General features: G+C 46.6%; 1 protein-coding gene across 1 annotated transcript in view; it reads right to left on the bottom strand.

The window, feature by feature from the left end:
* Nucleotides 1-21880, bottom strand: part of LOC144727449 (neuronal PAS domain-containing protein 3-like) — a 206408-nt gene that overhangs the window by 79169 nt on the left and 105359 nt on the right. The window contains exon 3 of the mRNA XM_078606286.1: nt 3931-4010. Coding sequence (XP_078462412.1) covers nt 3931-4010 — 80 coding nt within the window. The remainder of the gene's footprint in view (nt 1-3930; nt 4011-21880) is intronic.

The following is a 21880-nucleotide window of genomic DNA, read 5'->3' as shown; positions in this document are numbered from 1 at the left end:
AATTGTGGCCGGCGGTAATCGAGCGGGACATAAAACGGGCGAGGAGCACGGCGGCGCCGTGGCGGTTTAGCGGCATCCTGTCCGGAATCGCTCGCTCGACGCCGGAGCTGCGCCGATGCTCGGGTAAAGCGACCGTCTTTGGGTTTTCCGCATCGAGGTTTATTTGCCACGACGCAGCAAAGGGAACAGAAAGCAACGTCATGCCCCGTGGCGGATGAGTGCGCCATAATTTAATCTCCCAGATGGCCGAGGAATATAAAACGGTAGGTAATGAAGCCAATTTATTTGCATTGTCCAACGCAAATTGCCCCCTACCAAGCGCAAAGCACACAAGCCAAGAAAAATAAATTGCCAAATAACGAACAACAGTTTATGTTGTGCAAAAGAAAACCAGGGCCGTTATATATCAAGGGTAAAATTGAGTACTCTGTGAGAGCGGCGCATCTAAACCACGCTGCCAGATTCCACACGCGGCATTTGGCAGAAGGTAGAAAGTGCTGGCGAGGTGTGGTGGCATCAGAGGCTTCGGCCACGGTGACATCTTGATCTTGAAAACTGAGTTGCCCATCAGACACGGAACAGGTCTTCCGAGCACATATGCCCTGCCCGCGCACAAAGTATTGAGCACTTTATGATTGCCTTCAAATTGCACGGGGGGTACAAAAATGGTAATGCAATTATGGCTTTATAATTGCATCGGCTTATGACAAAGGGCGCAAATAACACACACTTTTGACTTTCAGGGTGTCGGACTATTGACGTGTTTGCTTTGTCTCCGTGAATGCGCCGGTGTTACGGCTCGTCGTGACTTCAACCCGCCGCCGAGCGCTTAATCACAAGTGTTCCCGCGCCGCGAACGACACGCGCTCGCGCCGAAGATTGGAAGGTGACTTGAGGTTGAAAAAGATTCCAGAGACAGACTAATCCCAGCGTGAAAAGGGTGTCCCGCGCAGCCTAATGGATGCAGCCCCGCGGATGCCCCCCACACACACGAGGTAAACACGTTGCCCCATGGCGCTCCGCTCTCTTCTTTTCTACCGCGGCGGTTGCAGGGTAGCGCCTCGGTGCAGCGCCGGACCGAGGCATGCGCACGGCGAGCAGCCTGCAGCAATTAGGCGGGGACTTGCATATCGCTGGGAAAATGTGCACCATTCAGTTTGGATTCATCATAAAAACAATAAAAATAGTAAGTCGCGAAAAATGCATCAGCCAGCTTCACAACAAAAGCTTGCAATAAGCTCGCGATGCTCAAAGGAAATGGAGTGGCTTTTAATGAGGCACACGCAAACCGACATTCATAATTTGCTGAATGTCACCGCTTCCTTATGACTAGTATATGCCATCAGAGATAATGATGTTACATTGAAATGCTGTTTGGGAACAATATTGATATTCCCCACTTCTATAGAAAAACACAGTTTTTTTTCACCGTCTTTTAACTCATCGACTGTGTGTGTCCATTTTTTTCCTCCTCCTTAACTCCGAATGGCAAGAAAATAGCGGAACGCTGCCGCGACTTAAAGGGGAAAAAACTCTCAAATAGATAATCATCAAATTACAATTAAAACATTATTTTTTTCATGAAAAACCTAAATACATAATATGTTTCAAGCGACGTGATGTATATCGGCAACACAAAGCTATCGCGCTGTGCAGTGAAGTGTTTAGGCGAGGAAATTGCTGCGTGGGTGCAGAAAACGCTGAGATATTGAGCGAGTGATATTTTTTTGTGGGAGGGGGGGGTGACAGGGGGAGGGAGGGAGGGGGGGGCGATGGCGATGGCAGCAAGGGGCACTATAATCTCAGCAGCCAAGCATGAGGGTGGATACTTAATCTGGGCCACCAGCCTCTGCTAAGGATCACACCTCAAGTACAAAGCGTTTGTATTTCATTTTTTTGTTATATTTTCGTTCAGGCTCAATGCACGTACGCACGGATGAGTGCCACGCTGCACCTGGGATACCGCCGCCGCCGCTGCTGCTTGTAGGGATTTGGGTAGGCGCACTCTACACGTGTTGGCAAAGGGGAGGCCCGTTCAATTTTATTTATTTATTTCGGAATCCCTGTTATCTGCAGCTTCCGCAGGTTGTGGTATGTTTCGCCATGCCTTGAATGAAAATTCCGCATTGACCAGCGGCAATTATTTTTTTTTTCGCGTGGAATCGCCTGAATTCAGAGCCACGTTTGTTGTTGCAAAACAATTTAAAATTTCTTCGTCTGTTTTGTGCACACTTTTATTTATGTTATAGGGGTGACCGTCTGGTCAGATGAATACCAAGATTTGAAATTAATTAGAGCATAAATATATATTTTTTTCTGAAATGTAGCCAAATTTGTTAAAAATATTTCCATATAAAATAAAATAACTTCAACAATTAAACACTTTCATAATTATTGTCTTACTGTATGGCTAAATACATTGTTTAGACATTTATTATAATTCACTGCACATCACAACAACTATATCTTCCGATTCTTACAAAGTTTTTCAGTAATAGCGCTAATCTTTTGCCGTATACTGGATTATATTCTCCACGTGAGCACACTTTTTACGAGAATGAATTAAACATGCAATCTGTGCTATTTTGTTAATTAATTCCCCACTGCAAATGAAATTCTGAGATGTCTTCTGTGCTAAACAAAAACTGCACGCTAGCTTTGGACCAGGCCTCAACTGGCTCGCAGAACGGAGCCGCTTAGAAAAGTATGGCAGCTCACAGATACCGCCCTGCTAACCTTGCGGAAGATTTGACCACAAAGGGAGAAATGGAAAGCCATTTCAAAACAATTGCAGGTGAAAATAGTGACATAAATAAAGCCGACATGTGGGCAGGGCATTAAAAAGCAAAAGAGACAACACTGTGATAGAATGTTCACCAGGCGACTTACAAAACAAACAAATAAACTCAAAAGACGGCAACGCTCCCGTGGCCAGCCGTTTCACATCTAAGACAAACAAATATGGATGCAATAAAGACCGCATGTGCCAGAGCATTTAGAGATTTTCAATTTCTTTCTGTGCCTGACTTTGATGTGCTTCAGTTGACCGAGTCGATTTGATTTCATCTTACCAGGCACACGTGTCACGGTTTTTTCTTCATTCTATCAAGTTATATTCGTTGCTAAACAGCTCCTGAAGCAATCGGAGAGAACAGCATTTCAAATGTGCATCGTCGGAAGGTACGTGCATGAAATGTCGCTCTGGAGTGTCACGGGATGCGCGTGAAGATAAAGGAGGGAGGCCGGGGGGGGAGATGCATTTTTTTTTCTCATTAAGAACAGAGGCTTTGTGACTTCCTTGGGCATGGCAACGGGCTTGCATTGTTACAATTAAAAAGACTGATGACAGGAGGTGGCCGGGTAACTCAGGGGTCAGGGAGCACTTGAGCTGGCACCATCGAGACCCTTGGGTTCGACCGTTAGAATGTGGGCAGTCACCCGTGGGCAAACTGCAGCCAGATAATATTCACAGCCCATCACCAAAGTTGGCACGAAAAAAGAAACCCCACTACGTTTAATTTTTGAAAGGCCGATTCAATCCCCAAACCAGGATTTGAACCCCGTGAGCTCCCACCAGTTGCAAGCCTCCTCATCCCACCGCTGAGCCACCGTCGCTTGGTTAAGGTGTGCTTACACAAGGTGTGCTAATATCCATCTTACCTTGCATATCTTAATTGTGTGTCGAAACCAAAGCGTTGATGACACAATGAAGCTGTGTTCGTCGCTCGCCTTAATGCTCACAACAGCGACTGTTTAATAAGGCCAGCAGTGTCAGCCGGGTCAGGGGGTCACTCAGATCGAGCGACGTGATCGATTAGAAATCCGCGTCGCGACGATTTCCCCGGCGCTGCAGCCGGCCAAACGCGTCGCCGTTCCCGGTTCGCGCAAACCCTGGAGGAAAAAATGTGACGCAGGTGTTTTGGGACTTGCCTGTAGTATCTGACTTCCCAGATGCTTCTCAAAGGCTTCTATCGCTGATGGGATGGCTCTTTGAGGCCTCTGGCCAATTGCTGTGGACAAATCAATGGAGATAAGAGTCAACACAGAACATGCCGAGCGCCGTGCCGGAATACTGATGACAGCATTTTGCCACGTGCAGCAGCGGTAGTTTCACAAGCAAATTCAAGCAAAGCTCTCGCAACGAATTCTGCAATCGTTCCCCATCTCGGTTTAACGGCGGAAATACAACCTGGCTTCAAATTCACACACAAAAAGAGATGTCTCATCGCAGGGCTTATCGGAGGGAAATAAAAGCTACCTTGAGGAATCTTGCCAAAAATATACATATGATACATGAGTACGCTGAAATGGTTTATACAGAGCAGCTGCAGAGGTAGCCTATTCAAATGAACAAGCGTCTTGTGGAATCGGAGGCGTGGGGAAAAAACAAAACGCGAATACAAAGCAGTGCAACGTCGCATGTCCGGCCGTCACGAATCGCGACCTGCCCGGGCCCACACACAGTGCTGCATTTGCGTACAGTGTAACTGTCACTTTATGTTAAGGGACGAAAATGTGACGTTCGCGCACGGTTCTGTGTTCTTCGTGGCGCGTACATTCGCTTGTTCCGAAAGCTCAGCGGAGCATTTTCCCTCGTTTTTTTGTACGTCCAGTAGCGTATTTGCGCGTAGTGGTGCAACTGTAATTTTTAACATGGGTTCACATTTCTGAACTTATCAACATATCCGCCTGGCCCTTGAGTCCTCAGCGGGTAAAATTTGCGACGTTGTACTGTACTTCACAACGTACACCAGTGTAAATAAGAATATGCAATCCACTAATGAACAAAAGCTATGGATGGCTCTTACCAACAACACGCCGGGTTTGGGATAACACATTCATGCATGCGAATCTTTCACACGGCAACAACTAGGTGTGAATGACGAGGCTTAATAACGTTGGCTAATTTAGATGGGCTCGTCCAAATGTTGTGTTCATGACCACCAATTTCGCAAACGAAATAACGAATCTTCCCATCTCTCGCGCGCGCACACACACGCGTGCACGCGCACTCAAGTCATAACTACATTTTCGAAAAGGTGTGCAAACTTTCCCAACGATATCACCACCATTCATTGACAACCGCGCAAACAGCTCCATCATGGGGTACACGGCGAACTGTAACAATGTACATGCACGCATTGAAAATTAAACCGAAGCCAAGATAAAAAAAACCAGTTGCGTTGCTTAATAAATGAGTGCACGGTTAAAAATAAACACGTGGACCAAACCTCACCCAACCCCCAAACAACAACAAACAAGCCCATCGCCACATCAGCGAACACGGCGCTAAATGTGTGTTTAGATGGTCACGTGTTCGCGGGGGGAAAACGAGGCCAAGTCCACGAATGAATGCGCACGTGGAACCGCCTAAGAGCTGTACAACAACATCAGCGCTTAAGCTGACCCCTGGGTTACCCCCCCTCCCCTCCATCGAAACTCACCACCCAACCTTCCATCGGTGTCCCTATAGCAGAGCGCCCCCCCCCACCCTCTGCTCCATCACTACAACACCCAAGCGCTCATGCCCTCCACAACCCCCACCATCCCCTGCCCCGCCCCGCCCCCCACACCACGAGCATTTCGTTCTCTCCAAACACCTCCATCACCTCCAGCAACCTCCACCACCTCCTCCCTCTACCACGTGAGCACCGCACCAGCTGCCGAGCGAATGCGACCGTGCAGCAATATCTACCGCCTTACCCTGCGCGGTCTCACCCGCAACCTCCTGCTGCGAAATACATTTATAAAAAAGCGAGGATGGAGGGGGGGGGCCCAGTAATAATCATAATATATAAATAAGTAAATAAATATCTACCCCCTCCCACCCCCCCCGTCGCCTCCTCCGCCATCAGAGCCGCCTGCTTGGTGCACCCCCAACTGCTGGAGGAAATGTGACCGTCTGGGTTCTGACTTCCATCCGTCATTCATGGCAGATCCCGTCTGTCGAGGGAGCCCTGCTGATGCTGTCCGTTATCGTGAAACACACACACACACACAAAGGAGTGAACCTGTACGCAAAGGGAACACGCGTATATCCAATGACCAATCCAAGGGCATTGTTTGATGCCGATTTTTTTTTGTTATTGAAATTTCCGCTGGATGATGTGTCACTGAAGAGAGCAACTGTGCCACTTTCTTTGACTATCACTAATAATATAATCACTTAAACACACCGCGTCACTCACTCTTGTTTTTTTTTGTTACCGATTAAATGACACAATTAAAATCTGCTTTCGTATGTTGCTTTAGAAACACGGTCACTGACAATTTTTTTAACTAAAATATTAATCTTGCACTGAAAAGCGCAGATATATGCTTGTTCCGAATTGTACTGAGAGGCAGAACGAGGAACACTAACATTAGAGAAGATTACAGGTTCAAGAGATGATTCTATCGCTTAAAAAGATCAAGCGGGATCAGGGAGGATGCGTCCCATGAAGAGATGATGGCCGATAGTCAACAATAATAGCGGAGTGGCAGCCAAGGAATGGAACGCTGGCAAGAGGACATCAACCGGGTAGATGGAGCGATGAAATCAGCTTGTGCGCAGGTGCTACGTTGATTATCGGATCCAAGGATTGTGAGAGATTTGGTGGCTTAAGGTGGCCCTACACCCAGCAGTGAATTAACCACGGCTGATGATGACACTTGTTTTTCAGTTCCATATTTCCCCGTACGCCTCGTTATTTCACGGATTACATCCGTAAAATAACTGCGTTAGGTGCGGTTCTGCGTGTTCTTATATCTACATCGGTGTTGAAATGATAAATGTGCGCCCACATGTTTTACCAAAATGACACTGGACTTCATATATTTTTAAAAATAAAACTCGGATATTTCTACATTTAAATTGATGTCTACAACCTGAATGCAATAAAAATAGAGTGAAGGATATGGCTTTCTTGAGAAATAACTTTTCATTTATTTACTTAAAGTACTTTGCGTGAAGCCAGGCTAACGTGAGAGATCTCCTTCGCAGTAAATTCTGATAGCGGAATATTAACATTGCATTTCAGAAGGTACACATCACTTCCCAGCCGTACATTTACACCAGATCTTACGCAGTGCCTAAATACTCACTGAAAGAGATACCAGAATAATGCTACACCATTTCGATTTAAAGCTTTCGTGACTGCAGGGATTCATCTTCTTGGTTCTTTCGGTAAAGTCACGTAGAAGGGAAGTAATAAAATAATAAAAAAAAATAAAACATAATAAAACAATTCTGGTGAGAATTGTTTTATTATGTTTTATTTTTATTATTTTATTACTTCCCTTCTACGTGACTTTACCGAAAGAACCAAGAAAATGCTACACCAATAAAAGTTCATGATCACGGCATGTTGAAGACAAATTCTCATCATATAGCAAGCGCGCTGGGTTTGAAATGTATCATAGCAAAAAGAAATGTGTATTCTTCTGTGTATTATTTTACGGTCCTCTTTTGGATGCTTTTTGACGGTCCTCTTTTGGATAATGCAAGTGCCGCATCATGTGCATATATTTTTTAATCCATTTTGATATGACGAGGGTGATGCGCTTATTAGCATGACGTTTTGATTTATTTGCTAACAATTTCTCTCAAAACAAAATCGCAATAGAAAAACGAAAAATATGTTTTTGCGATGAGAAGGACACAGTCACAATGTCAGGTGTGCAAATAACACAAGGAATGAAATACAAACAATTGCAGACCAAATGGTATTGTTTTGACGACGACATCACATCACGGCAGACACGTTTATACAACTTAATTAGTCTTTTTTGCTTCAAAAATAAAATATACAGCACAGTATTCCCTCGTTATTCACGAACTTGGTATCCGCGATTTTGGCTCTCCGCGATTAGCATCTGGAACTCTACACGACTGCATCGAGAGAGAGAGAAAGAAAGTGATGAGATAGAGTGACGAGATAGAATGTCATGCGAGAAAGTGATGAGATTAAGCTATCAGATAATTTGCATGCATATAATAAGTCTTTGTGTATTATTAAGGTAATATCATTACCCGCGAAATGTGCAATTCACGAGCATCTCTGGAATGTATTCCTCGTCGCGAATAACGAGGGAACCCTATACTTAACAAGCGGAGGACGTCTGCTTGCGGAGATGGAGCGATGAAATTAGGCTCAGGCACTGTGTGGTTTGTTAAACCGCGGGTGCCCTGAGAGATGGTGATGGCTTGGGGAGGCCATCGTTGAACAGTGGATGGATCATGGCTGATTTTGATGATGATTTCAAAATGTTTGGCAGCTTATAGAGACCATCTTATAGCGACCGTACTCTGTGCGAGCTGTAAGCTGTAAAGTACAGTACATGCCTAACAACTGGCAAATGACCTCATCAAGTTGATAAGGACAGTACTCTATCAAAATAAAGGTATGCACCTGATGGCAATATTCACTGCGGCAATGCTCCATTAAGCATTATGACCCTGCGGGACTTTGATATTGATAGAGTGCTCTCTTAACAGAAATGACACCGCACCGGTCAATCATTTTTAACATCACAACCTTAGAAAGCGCAGAGGGAATACTTTTGTATAGACATCGTTTTGACAATAACAAGCCGCTCTCCGTGAGCCGTAAGCGCACACGCCTGCTTACGCGTAAACACGCATTCATTTGCGTTTGTTTCGCACGGTGGAAATCGCCGAGGCGAGCATCGGTCCGACGTTCACCGAAATGCAACGTGCCCCGACACAAAATGGACGCGTGCAAAAAAGCCCCCCACCCCCCCCCCCCCGGGCTTCGGTTATCTGTTTCGAATATTTCGCCGTGCGTATGAGGAGAGAAACAATTACGGGAAAACGAAATTAGGAATGAATTAAATCATAAGCCATTCAAAACATCTTCCCCCCCCCACCCACCCACCTGGACACGCCATTTCAGAGTGAATTTGGCGCTCCGAGCCATCATACATAACACAATCATACAGCTAATAAATATGAATATGCTTGGAAGCGTTGCACCTTTTGGTGACAGCTTTGGCCCGTGAGAGGGGACATTGCAGAATGTAATCCTCTGGTAACTAAGGGAAATCTGTCCTCAGAAGGATTACTCTAAAACCTAAGGGAAAGTGACAAATGGTCCGCAGGTCAGCTTACGGAAAGGCACAGTTAATTACCTGGCTAGGAGCCAAGCCTCGTTACCACGGGGGGTATCCATAGTCTCTCTTAACGAAGAGGGAGAGAGAGAGGGAGGAAAAAGAAAAAGGATTTCGCTTATTAACCACACAAAGCTGCGCAAACAGACTTAAAATAAGTTAAACGATGACATATCAACAGCTGCCGAAGAGCTCCCTATGTTGCCACGCCGTTGTCGGGCCGTACCTTGCTCTCCATGGATTGTGGAATTAAAACAAAAATTGGATTTGCAAATTGTCGGAGTGAATGTGAGGCCCATCAATCAATGGGTCACACGTTTGCAAAATTAAAAAGTGATTTATTCCCGGCTTTTAGTTCTCTGCAATGACAGAGAGCATTGTATAATGCTCAATAATGAAGTAAAAAAACCCACCTTAAAATGTACAAACTACTATTTAAAACACTGTGCTGCCGTTTAAATATTCTCGTGGGACATGAAACAGTATTTTTTTCCCCTGTAGCTGCATGTCGCTATCGCATGGTACAGACGTTGTCTATCATTTAAAGTGCCACCTAAGCATGGTAGGTTTTTTTTAAAGAGTGCTTCTAGTAAAAGAAAATAATCACCAGCAGCAAGTGTTCTCTCTGCAACATTATATATAATTTTTTTTTTATTATTTTACTCTTCCCAATCTTGCTTGCTGAGAATGGCAAGCTGGCCCAACAATACGATCTATCATAATCCAAAAGCCAGCACGATGGAGATTGCTTGTGAAAGCCCAAATCTTGTAAGGCGCTAAACGGATCGAGCCACAGCTGAAAAGCAATTTTCCATCTGGGTGAACAAGCTTTGACGCCCTTTTCTGTTTTGGAAGCCCCCAAATTTGGTTTGAGTTGAGAGAGTTGGGTGAACGGGGTGAGTTTAAGAAAGAATGGTGAAAGGGGGAGTGTGCAGCCATTTCTTCTTTTATTTTCCAGTTCGTAGGTTTCCACAACTCCCACAGACCATCGAAACCCCCCCCCCCCCCCCCCGTGTCAGCCAAAATATTTAACCCCTTTCAGAAACCGGTGATCGGCCGAAATTTGTGACGTCAGCCGAATTAGTGCAGCTCCACAAAGTTCGCTCGTGTCTTTTTTTCTCTACCTTTTATGGGCGTTGCAAATCCTAAGAAAGTATTTTTTTTTCGAATCCCAGGAGCACGTTAATATGCGTTATTAGATTTAGCTCGATAACAGGTTACAGACTCGCAGACACAACCACGAAGAGCGGCGGATGACTCAAATCCCCACGCGAACCCCCCCCCCCTCGACATTCAAAATCGATACGGCTGCAAAATTAGGAGCACTATTCACCAGACGTGGCCAGCAGGGTCCACGGAGAAGCCTGCTGCACACGATCTTGTCCTCGTCTGTCTCGAATCTCTGCCCACCACCCCCCGCCCCTGATGTGAGGAGCATTGCTCCACCGTAGTTATGGCCTTGCCAGCTGATTTATTTAACAGCGCTCGTCCAAAGAGAAGCCACACCGCTGGGGCTGCGATTCGGGATATCTGTCCGCTTTGGCTCATAACGGAGCTTTACGACCAGGCCCTTGGGCTCAGCACGGAGATAGTTGTACCAGGCGCCGCTGTCGCGACAAAATAAAAATAATTACAATAATATTAAAGAGGTGTTTTTGCTATCTACTCCATAATGCATTGTCCCTGGGGAAGGTGGAATCTTAGCAATCATTGCACCCGATACTAGCAGCTGCTCGCTGCAAGGAGAGAATAAAATAATAAACCTTGTCTAAGATGCCCATTACGCTGTGAGTATGTGTTGCTGTTTCCGAGTCTGCCCTTTCTTCCGTCAAATGCGGTGCAAACTCGATGCTGCGCACGCAAGCCTGCGGAGGAGATGCATTTGAACGGAACCATTTTTGTTTCTATCTTTATTTCTGGTGGCTTCGCGTCAAGAGTTATAAAATGCAGAAATGTTTTAAATTACGTGTTAACTTGCCTGCTAACAATGTCAGTAAATGTGGCGTTTGGCATTAAGGGAAGGGGCGTGATACAGCCTTGGGTTTCGCATCCCACAGGGCCACATGTGAGATAAATAAATGACGCACTTACCAAAGTATGAAGGATGTCAGGTTAAACCAATTTTGTTTATTTGAGCAAAAGAGAGAGATAAATGAATGGCAAAATGGGATGCCACTTTCACAGAGAATCAGACATATTTGCTAATGTCATATATTTCACTGAACTGGCCCTGGCCCAGTTTATAGATAAAGGCTTTTGTAGCATTGCAATTTTTTGCAAGACCGCAATTGTTTTTTACTGCATGGTCCAAACTCTTGCAATGACCTAAGCTTTATGGTTAACTAGGTGCTGTATTGACCAAGCATGAATCAATATCAGTTAAAATGCACGCTATCTTGTTTTGGAGCCATGTGAGTGGAGAACCGAAATTCAATATCAATGAATTTAAGTCTTAAAACAGTCCCTTGGGAAGACCTTCCCTTTACGTTTTATTTATTTAATTTACAGTCATATATGCGCTGTTTAAAGCGCACATAAATAAACGCAAACCTTTCAATAGCTTTTTTTATCTACTAAAAAAATATATAACTTCTATTGATTCATTCATTATATCAACATATAAGCTACCTACGAATCGGGGGGCGCTGGTGCGGTGTCGCGCAATCTGGAGGTCGCCGGTTCCATCTCCTGGCACGGCAGCCGAAACGATGGGCAAGTTTCTTAGATCCCATTAACACGTGTCCACACTCGACAGTGACCACGTGTCCACTCGACTGTGGTCACGTGTCCGCACTTACGGACGAGCTTCCATGAGATGATGATAGATCACGACGTTTCGATCGCAACACAAGCAATCGTCATCAGGTGGGACAACCACAGCAAGTAAAATAAACTGCTGAAGTAGACGGCTACTTCATTGTTAAACTTATAAACAAGAATGAACTTTGGACATTTGACGAACCAAATAGTTCCGTGCTTCGGTTTGCAAGTGCGATTTCACGTTCGCAAGTCGGATGATTAAACATCATCATCTCATTTTGATTTAAAGCTTTCATGACTGCAGGGATTCATCTTCTTGGTTCTTTCGGTAAAGTCATGTAGAATTGAAATAATAAAATAATAAAAATAATAAAACATAATAAAATAATATAACAATATGAAATAATATAAAATAATAATTAAAAATATAAATTGTATTTGCTTTTATTTTATTATTTTATTATGTTTTATTTTTATTATTTTATTATTTCAATTCTACGTGACTTTACCGAAAGAACCAAAAAGATCATCATCTCAATCTTGGCTACTTCAGCAGTTTTTTTTCTTGCTGTGGTTGTCCCGACTTGATGACGATTGATCGTGTTGCGATCGAAACGTCGTGAACTGTTATTTTTCTACCTACGTGATTTATACCGAAAGAATCAGAGAGTCTGGATTCTTGCAGTCACGAAAGCTTCAAATCAAGATTGAGATGATGATGTTTAACCATCCGACTTGCGAACGTGAACACGCACTTGCGAACTGAACCGCATAACTATTTGGTTCATCAAATGTAAAAGTGTATTCTTGTTTATGAGTTTAACAATGGTTCCCTTTTTTTGTTGAACCGTAACGCATATTATAACACTGACCGTATGTGCATTTAAATACAGTGCATTACTGTGTTCCACCTTACGAACCGTTCGACTTACAAACGGGCACAGAAACTCGTCCCGTTTGTAAGTCGGGGACTGCCCTACAAACGGATACGCCAGGTGATCGGTATGTCGCGCGTGGTAGTGTACAATGTGGGCACTCCAAAGTCTTCCAGGACATCGGTAGGGCAAGAAAGCCTCTCGAGGGCGCTCTCCAGAAACCATTTCACAAGAAGGGACGTGAGAAAGAAATCGATTTCCTGCACTTTGATCCCTCGGAGGAAAAGATACGTGGCCATACTTTGCCACGCCCGCTGAATAATGCCGTTCGGTGAAGATACTCAAGATAGTGAACCGCGTCGGGCAGGAGGTCAGCTGCGTAGATGGGGCGACGGAATCAACTCGCAAACATTGGGCTAGGCGGGTCGGTATGCCGCAGGATTGTGAGAGACGGAGGAGGCTTGGAGGGGTGGGGGGGGCTTCGTCTAGCAGTGGAATGATCACGGTGTCTGCTGCTGATGGTGATGATGGTGATGATAACAATTCAGTCGCCATGTGTTTTCTGTGTTTACGACGCCATTCTGCTCACACATACTGTACCCTGCATTTGATCAAAATGCTCTGGCATGACACTGCGAGGGCCTGTATGATGCATCAACAGCCACACAAGCCGCAGAATAAATTAATCTGCCTTGTTCAAGGACTGGGCACGTAGCTTGAATCCACCGGTGTTTAGATTTTTTTGGACGTGCAGCAGAAATGGTTGGGCCAGTTGCTCCGTTACAGTCATCATCGTCCATGATCAATCCACTGCTGGATGAAGGGCCTCCCTAACCTGTCACCATCGCCATCTCTCATGGTTCTGCGAGGTAACAATCCACCTCGCACCTGAACACTCGTCGACGAATAAACTCGATGCTTATGCCTACAAGTGGACGATACAGGCCCCAGCGAAAAGAAACAAGAGCATTGACAGACAAGCACGATAAAATGTGTCCCTGTGTTTGTGTGTAGCCATGCATGCGTGTGTATGTCTCTACATATGAGCTCCTCTGGCAGGCAAGGCTGCGTTGAGTCATGCAGCACGCATGCCCAGCCACCGCATGCCCAAGCAGCTTTTGTTTGGCCGCATAAAGGGGGTTAAACGGGCGTGGCACAGGCTGGAGAAGAGATGAGCTGATGTGGTACAGGAGGATGTGGAGCTGAGTGGACTTGCCGAAGACCTGTACCAGCGGTGTCAAGATCGGCCTCTGTGGAGGAGGCTCGTGAAGTGCGCTGCTAAACGAGAGATGGCCTTGAAAAGCATTTGGCTTCCTTGTGTCATCGTGGGCCTTCTCTCTCTTTCTCTCTTTGTCTCACTGATGGGTTGACGAATTTGGAGTCGTTGCTCTGCATATAACATCGGCCATGCAATAGAAAAAGAAGAGAAGGAAGACGGGGAAGAGGAAGAAGTTGGGATACAACATACGCGCCAGTTTACCCAGACTGAAGCCTCGACATGGTAGAGAATGTGTGGGCAACAAGGCTCTGCTCGGCAGGGCCCCTGAATTAACTCGCCACTCTATGTGTATATATATATTTAGCTGAATTTTGAGCTGCTGTGTCGTCGGCAATGCATATTTACCCTCCTGAAAGATCTATTCTCTTGCACATTCAATCTGCTTTGTGAGTCACCAACTCAGCGCATCTGTCAATAGCTCTGCCCCAAAGAGGAAACGATGCATAATGAGTTGACGCTTGGGGCAATCGCCCTTCTCTTCCAAAACAGAGAGAATATGAAGAGGACAGAATGTCCGAAACGTTGCCTATTTTGTACATTTGTATATGTTTGTTTTAATAGGTGACAAAGCAATGTATAATAGTTTATGTTCCAGACAATTGACCTCCTTCATAGCAGAGAAATGTGAAGAGGAGTTACTGGCCAAAACACGGCCTCTTATATGTTTTCGTCTTCACTGCAGTACCGTTGACAAATATGTGGAGTTGTGTTGAGTATCACAGTGCGTTGCTTACTCTCTAACAGCGTTGCTAACGCACTGTCAGACACTCCGTGTAAATATGGATGTACAGACGAGAACACTGGCTGTCCAACGCACGGCGGGCCTTTTAAAATATCCCACTGCCAACACTTGTGCACGGAGAAGGCACTCCCATAATTGGGGTACATCACGATAGCAGAAGCGCACACCCTGGCAGGGGACAGCCCTGGACTAAGACGCCACAGGACCTCCCCCAGTCAATTAGCCCTTTTCTGCAGACTTCATGCAGATTGATTGATCTCCTCAACCGAGACAATAACCGATTCACAACGTCTCTGCCGCTTTGTTACCCCGAGTCCCTCGGAGCGAAGCGCTCCGCACGCCTCTTTCCGTTTGCTTGGAGCGTGATGAACCTGGCGACTTGAGTTGGATTCCCAGTCACGGCTAACATCAGCGGCGGGCGATAGCTGTACCAGCCTTCGACAACGCCCGCCTTCACGAACCTGTGCTACTGACCAGCGTGGTGAGGTATGGTCAAACACAGCCTCTGAGTTAAGTACATGGGGAGGTTGTCATCCAGCATTGGGACTGATAAAGGGCTATATACATGATACAAGATGATTAATATAATCCTTTTTAAATTCAATGTCTATAATCAATGACAGGTGTGAGCTTTGGCAGTGAGGATTGGTGGAGGGGGGGGGGGGCTCAGTTTGTTAACACGCGAGTGCTGGACAGACAATAACACGCTGGTCCATTGACTTGAATAGATTCCTACCGTACGGATACATGCGTGGAATCATACGTGTGAAAATCAGTCAGTTACCATAGCATGTATATGCATGATATTGCTGTAATCTAAGCGAGTGATTTATGTGTGATTGATTAATTATGAAACTGCAGGTTTGTCGCGCTCAGGCAATGTTATTGCATTGCGTTTGCAATTGTTGTACCACGCATCGTCCAATTTGTTGTGCTTATTACGTTTCGGTAGGGGGTGGGGGGGGAGTGGTGGCACGGCGGTTAGCACACCGTGCTATGAGCCTGGAGACCTGGGTTTGATTCCCAGCCACGGTTAACATCAGTGGGGAGAAGCATCCGCGCGAGTCACGGGCCAGCCCCCTTACCAACCCGCATGGACAAGTGTGAAGTATGTTCAAATACCCCCCCCCCCCATGGCTGATGCAGCATTGACAAAGGGAATGTAGTCTACGACTACTTTTTTTACTGTGCAAAAAATTCTAATTATAATAAAAAAAATGACAGAATAGGCCCAAAAAACCTGCACAAACGAGACGCGAACAAGTCAAAACAAGCCAAACGAGATGATTAAAACGGGAAAAAATTGTTGACTTTTGTACCCACATCACCGCCAAGAATCAGGACAATTCATCGCATCGCCAAGGGCGCGAGGGGAGGAGGCGGAGGAGAGTAAGGGAACGCCGAGTGCCGCGGGAGCTGTGCGTGCTTGCGTGTGTGAGCGTGGAAACTCACCTATTTTTTTTTATATTTTACCAGGTAAGGCCCACTGATCTATGTAGTTATTTTTCAAACGCGCCCTCGCAATCACAAATGACGGCTCAACGAAGTGGCTCGTCACGTGGACATTTGCAGCAGCCAAATACTCGAAACGCACGCGTTTCTAAATACGGAGGGAAAAACCGGAGGACACCGGAGAAAAATCGACGTGACCACGGGGAGAGAGAGAGACGTGGAAATTCCAAATATACAGCAGCAGGCGTCAGGGTTGGGATCGAACCCACGACCTCCTGCATACCGAGCGAGGTAGTTAACATCTCGTAGCCACCTCGCGTGAATGGGGAACGGTGGCTGCCCTACGAACCTGGCTACCTGACGTCGATCCCCAACTCCCGTCCAACACCTGTGTGCATACATCGCCACGAGGGAGACAAAGGCGGCCAGGCGTGGTGCTGACCACACAACCCCCTCGTGTGCTGTGCCCGGCCTTCATAGGTGCTTTGCTGACAGCATTTGTCTCAACCGTCTGTTAGAGGATCCCTTGCCTTAGCGCATGTCGCGTGTGTGTGTGTGAGAGCGCTTGGGGGGAGGGGGGGTGGTGGTGAATCGTGATGGGTGTGAAAGTGTGAGACGTGTGCTCGCTCACTCGCTCGCGTGTCACAGTCGGTGTGTGTGAAGGGGACCGAGTGCGCGCGCGGGCGCGTGCTGCGAGACTTGACACGCTGCCGTGGGCACTGCCTGTGTGTGTGTGTGTTGGTGTGTGTTGGTGTGTGTTGGTGTGTGTTGGTGTGTGTGTTGGTGTGTGTGTTGGTGTGTGTGTGTTGGTGTGTGTGTGTGTTGGTGTGTGTGTGTGTTGGTGTGTGTGTGTGTTGGTGTGTGTGTGTTGGTGTGTGTGTGTGTTGGTGTGTGTGTGTTGGTGTGTGTGTGTGTTGGTGTGTGTGTTGGTGTGTGTGTGTGTTGGTGTGTGTGTGTTGGTGTGTGTGTGTGTTGGTGTGTGTGTGTTGGTGTGTGTGTGTGTTGGTGTGTGTGTGTTGGTGTGTGTGTGTGTTGGTGTGTGTGTGTTGGTTTGTTTGTGTGTTGGTGTGTGTTGGTGTGTGTGTGTGTTGGTGTGTGTTGGTGTGTGTGTGTGTTGGTGTGTGTGTGTGTTGGTGTGTGTGTTGGTGTGTGTGTGTGTTGGTGTGTGTGTGTTGGTGTGTGTGTTGGTGTGTGTGTGTTGGTGTGTGTGTGTTGGTGTGTGTGTGTTGGTGTGTGTGTGTGTTGGTGTGTGTTGGTGTGTGTGTGTGTGTGTTGGTGTGTGTTGGTGTGTGTGTGTGTTGGTGTGTGTGTGTGTTGGTGTGTGTTGGTGTGTGTTGGTGTGTGTGTGTGTTGGTGTGTGTGTTGGTGTGTGTGTGTGTTGGTGTGTGTTGGTGTGTGTGTGTGTTGGTGTGTGTGTGTGTTGGTGTGTGTGTGTTGGTGTGTGTGTGTTGGTGTGTGTGTGTGTTGGTGTGTGTGTTGGTGTGTGTGTGTGTTGGTGTGTGTGTGTGTTGGTGTGTGTGTGTGTTGGTGTGTGTGTTGGTTGTGGGGAGCGGTAGTGTAGCGGATAGCACTGCGCTAGCTATGATCCCGGCGACCTGGGTTCGATTCCCGCTCACGGCCAACACCAGTGACGATTATCTGAACCGGTCCTGGGCCTCCCCTAGGTCTACTCAGCCTCAAATGAGTACCTGGTGCGATGTGTAAACGTCGCTACTGGGAAGACAAAGGCGGTCGGGCGTGGTGTTGACCACCCACCCCCTCGCGTACCGTTCCGGCCTTCATAGGTGCTCGCTAACAGCACTTGCCCCAACAGTCTGTTAGGACTAAACGGGGGGTCTTTGTGTGTGTTGGTGCGCCAGCCAAACCCAGGGCTCAAGCCTCGTGTCCCCAAAAAGGGGCATCAGTCATCGTGAATAGGAGCCCATCCCTTAGCAGGGAGCTTCGATCAGCTGCGATAATAACGAAAAACCGATCAACGCTTACGTCAATAATACTGTGGCCTTAAAAATAATTAATATTTTACAGGCGAAGTTTGGGCAATGGTCCTTCTTCAGAGCACACAGAGAAGCCAGATAGGTAGACCGACTGTCACAGGTAAGCTATCGTCTAGGGAGGGAGCGGTGGCACAGCACGTTGTGCTATGAGCACGTTAGCCTGAGTGATGAGTTTCAATCCTGGCCACAGCTGACATTCTAAACTATTTAAACTTTTTTTTTCCAGGTAAGATCCACTGAGCTACAGTATATAGCTCTTTTTTCAAAAGCAACCTGGCCACAAATGATAGCTCAACGAAGTGGCTCATCATGTGGAAAGTTATAGCGGCCAGAAACTCTCAACGCGTGGCTCTAAATGTGGAGGGTAAAGCCCCGAGGACACGGAGAAACATCCACGTGACCACGGGGAAGAAGATGCCAACTCCAAGTATACAGCAGGCATCCGGGTGAGGATCGAGCTCACGACCTCCTGCATAACAGGCGAGGGAGTTAACATCTCGCCACCGTGACATTAGTGGCGAGTGATGCCTGAACTGCCTCGCCACCCACAACCTCCCCAAGGTGTTGGAATTTCAGCGACTCGGAAGTGGGGTTGGTGGTTCACTCCGATATGGAGGGTGGAGCCATCACAGGTTTGTGACAACCGCTTGCTGTTATGATGTTGAATTGCTCAATTGTGGTCTGTGGTAGCGTTGCGGTGATTGCACTGCTCTGTGAAGCAAGTCTGATTCCTGGCCATGGCTTGCAGCGTGGTGAAGTATGGCCAAACAAACCGTGCGGGTTAAATTTGTGGGGCGGTCGTCATCCAGCAGTGAATTGACAGAGGTCTATACATTATTGGATAATGACTGTTTATTATGAACCGTAGTCTTGAGTGCATCTCTCATGGAGGTTGGAGCAACACAGTTCCACGCCTCTTCATTTCCACGGATTGAGTTATTCAGGCACGTTGGTGAGTTTTATTCATTATCAAATGTAATGGTCTTCCACCTTCAATACGTTCCCTACGATATATATATTTATACTATGCATATGTATACTATGTATACATATGGCCATCCAACAATTTATTTCAGTGATTATGTACATGAATGTTGTTTTGCTTTTTGCCCATATGTACGTATCTCGAAACGAACTCTGTAGATTGGTTGCCAAGGTCTTCAATCATTTTCTAGAGTTCAGCTCTATCGGTTGTAATAATGACGATGTTGTCAGCATATCTGTTATGGCTAATACTTTATCGATTTATGTTTGCGCCTTCTGTCCTCCAATCCAGAATCTTGGAAAACATCTCCTAATGTCCCTGTGAAACGCCTTGGTGAGTGCGTAGCTGCTGGCCTGGCTCCTCCGCTGCTGTTCCGTCTTCATACAAGATTTTAATTACATTTACGCCGCGCACATTATCTCCTCGCCCATGGCACGTGCAAGAAAAGCCATTTGCTGCTTCGCTTTGAAAAATATTACATCGTAGCTCGCTGACATTTTCTCGCGTTATTTGTAAAATGCACACTTCAAAATAATGCGTTTCATCATCTGTTGATGTTATTGCTGCTGCTGCTGCAACAACAACAAAAACATTCCCTTCATTTTTTGTTTCTCTTTTCACTCCCTTTCAAGCGTGTGTCGAATCTCCTCGGAGTAGTCTTTGTTGCGACGTGAAAGGGCCCCCAGATGACTAATTCCGCACTCAAAGGTGTTCCCCTGGAAACCCAGAACCATTTGACTTGACCTCCGTCGTGCCGCCGGGAATGCGGTAAACAAGATTCCTTCCAAGCGACGCGTCGCATGTTCGCAAACGACGCCCGTTGCTCCTCTAAGAGATGCTCATCATTCTCTCGGCCGACTTCAGGTGGGATCGACTTGCACCTCCGATCGGGGATGGCAACTATTGTTGAGCCGAGCGACTTAAAATAATTCTCCATTGGCACCCAACGGCAACTGCGGTAACGGCAGCAGTGGAGTGAGCAAGCAAGCTCCAGAGAACCCTCCTTTGAGGGGACTTTGGCCTACTCTTCTCCGCTGGCCGGACATCTTGGAAGAGGTGGGAGTCCTCACGTTTACCTCACCTTGTGTGACCTGCCAAATGACGAACTGTGGGTGTGCTCTCTTTAATAGCTTTGTTTATGAAATCGAACTTGCCGGATTCTGGATTGCAAGCCCATTGTGTGCCGCTAACCATCACACGCCACTGTTGCAGCATCCATGGTGTTACTGCAGTACATGCCGAGCAAAATGCTTCTTTCCGTGAACACTTGAGTCAGGCAATAGCGACCCTCCGCGCATATTTTCACACCATGGCCTGACTCAATAACTGAGAGAAGAGCAAGGTGGGTGGGAGGGGGCGCGTGGCAAGGGGCAGCGGGAGGGGAAATTGGAAAGAACTCCCCCGGAGTATACGCACCACGTGGCATGTTCCAATTAATACCTCTCGCCTGCAGAAGCCACCTCAATCGCCGGTCCAGTTCACCACAGGCAGATGTGTGATTTTAATGGCAAATTGTTCTATCTTTTATCGGGGAATTTTGCTCCCAATCTCTTCCCTCTCACCAGTACCCCCCCCCCCGCCCACATCCCCTATTACCACACACGCAAAAATTGGGCTGCATTGACACGGACAGTTATTGGAATAGCAGTAGGGGGACAACGTTTCATTCTTTTAAAATGCATAGCAGTCAGGCGAGATGCTTTGACTTTGAATTTCAAGTCGGGACATCACAGTGGGCAATAACAACGCGCCTGCGGTGTGTGGCAGAAGCAACGTTTTTTTTGCTTCTTATTCTGCCACCGGAAGCATTCGTCCAAGGAAATCTTTACACTTCGGTTTTTTTTTTTACCCCATCCAATTTCCCTTGCTCGTGACACTGCTTTAACATCAAAGGGGAGACTGGCTTGGGACTATCACCTGAAATAAACAGCCGAGAAACATCGGGACAACGTTATGCAATATTGAGCGTCGCTGTCATCCGTATGAATTAGTTAAACCCGCGTCAGTGTTTTTCGTGTGCATCCTTCGTAGCCCGGAAGTAACCTTCGCTCGCAGCTTGCATGCCCTGCCACCATGTGCCCTCGCGCGTGATGCGATGTGTCGCACTGCCCTTTTCCGCTGGTCCTGAGCTACAATGCTACTCAAGCATTCGCTACAAATCGCGGCAGAGTATGAGTATCGCATTTACATTCGATTTAGGGTCTTGATGTCAGAACCGCAGCGGGCTTGCGCCTCGTTAGTACCTCGTTTGAAGACTGCTTAAGGAATACAAGGTGTTGTGTGAAGTTGGGCTAAAAGGTAGCCAGCAGAGGACAGGAAAGCGTTTTGATTTTTAAATTCATCTGTGCAGGGTTTTCCTCATGACCCACTCGTATCCATGGGTTTTCTCTGGTTGCTCTGGTTTCCTTCCCACATACAAAACACTCATCAATGGCATTATTCTAATGTTGCGCGGGGTTCAAGCCATGAATGTTTGCTGAGATTAAACAAAAAAATTAATCATAAAAGGTGGCTGGGGTGAATTTTAAAGCTACAGCGTGAAAAAAACACGAACCTAAAAAAACATTGCGCGTCAAAATTGCACTGCTGATTAAAAGATGCTCACGCGTGAACAATAGGGGCAAAGTTGTGCGTGATGTAAATAAATAAATAAATACACACACGACTTCATGGGAAGGGCTCCGG

This window comes from Lampetra planeri, chromosome 25 (assembly GCF_965212315.1).
Source record: "Lampetra planeri chromosome 25, kcLamPlan1.2.h2, whole genome shotgun sequence".
In the NCBI taxonomy this organism is placed as follows: Eukaryota; Metazoa; Chordata; class Hyperoartia; order Petromyzontiformes; family Petromyzontidae; genus Lampetra; species Lampetra planeri.
Note: the sequence above shows the minus strand (reverse complement) of the source record. Positions and strands in the feature narration are given on the sequence as shown.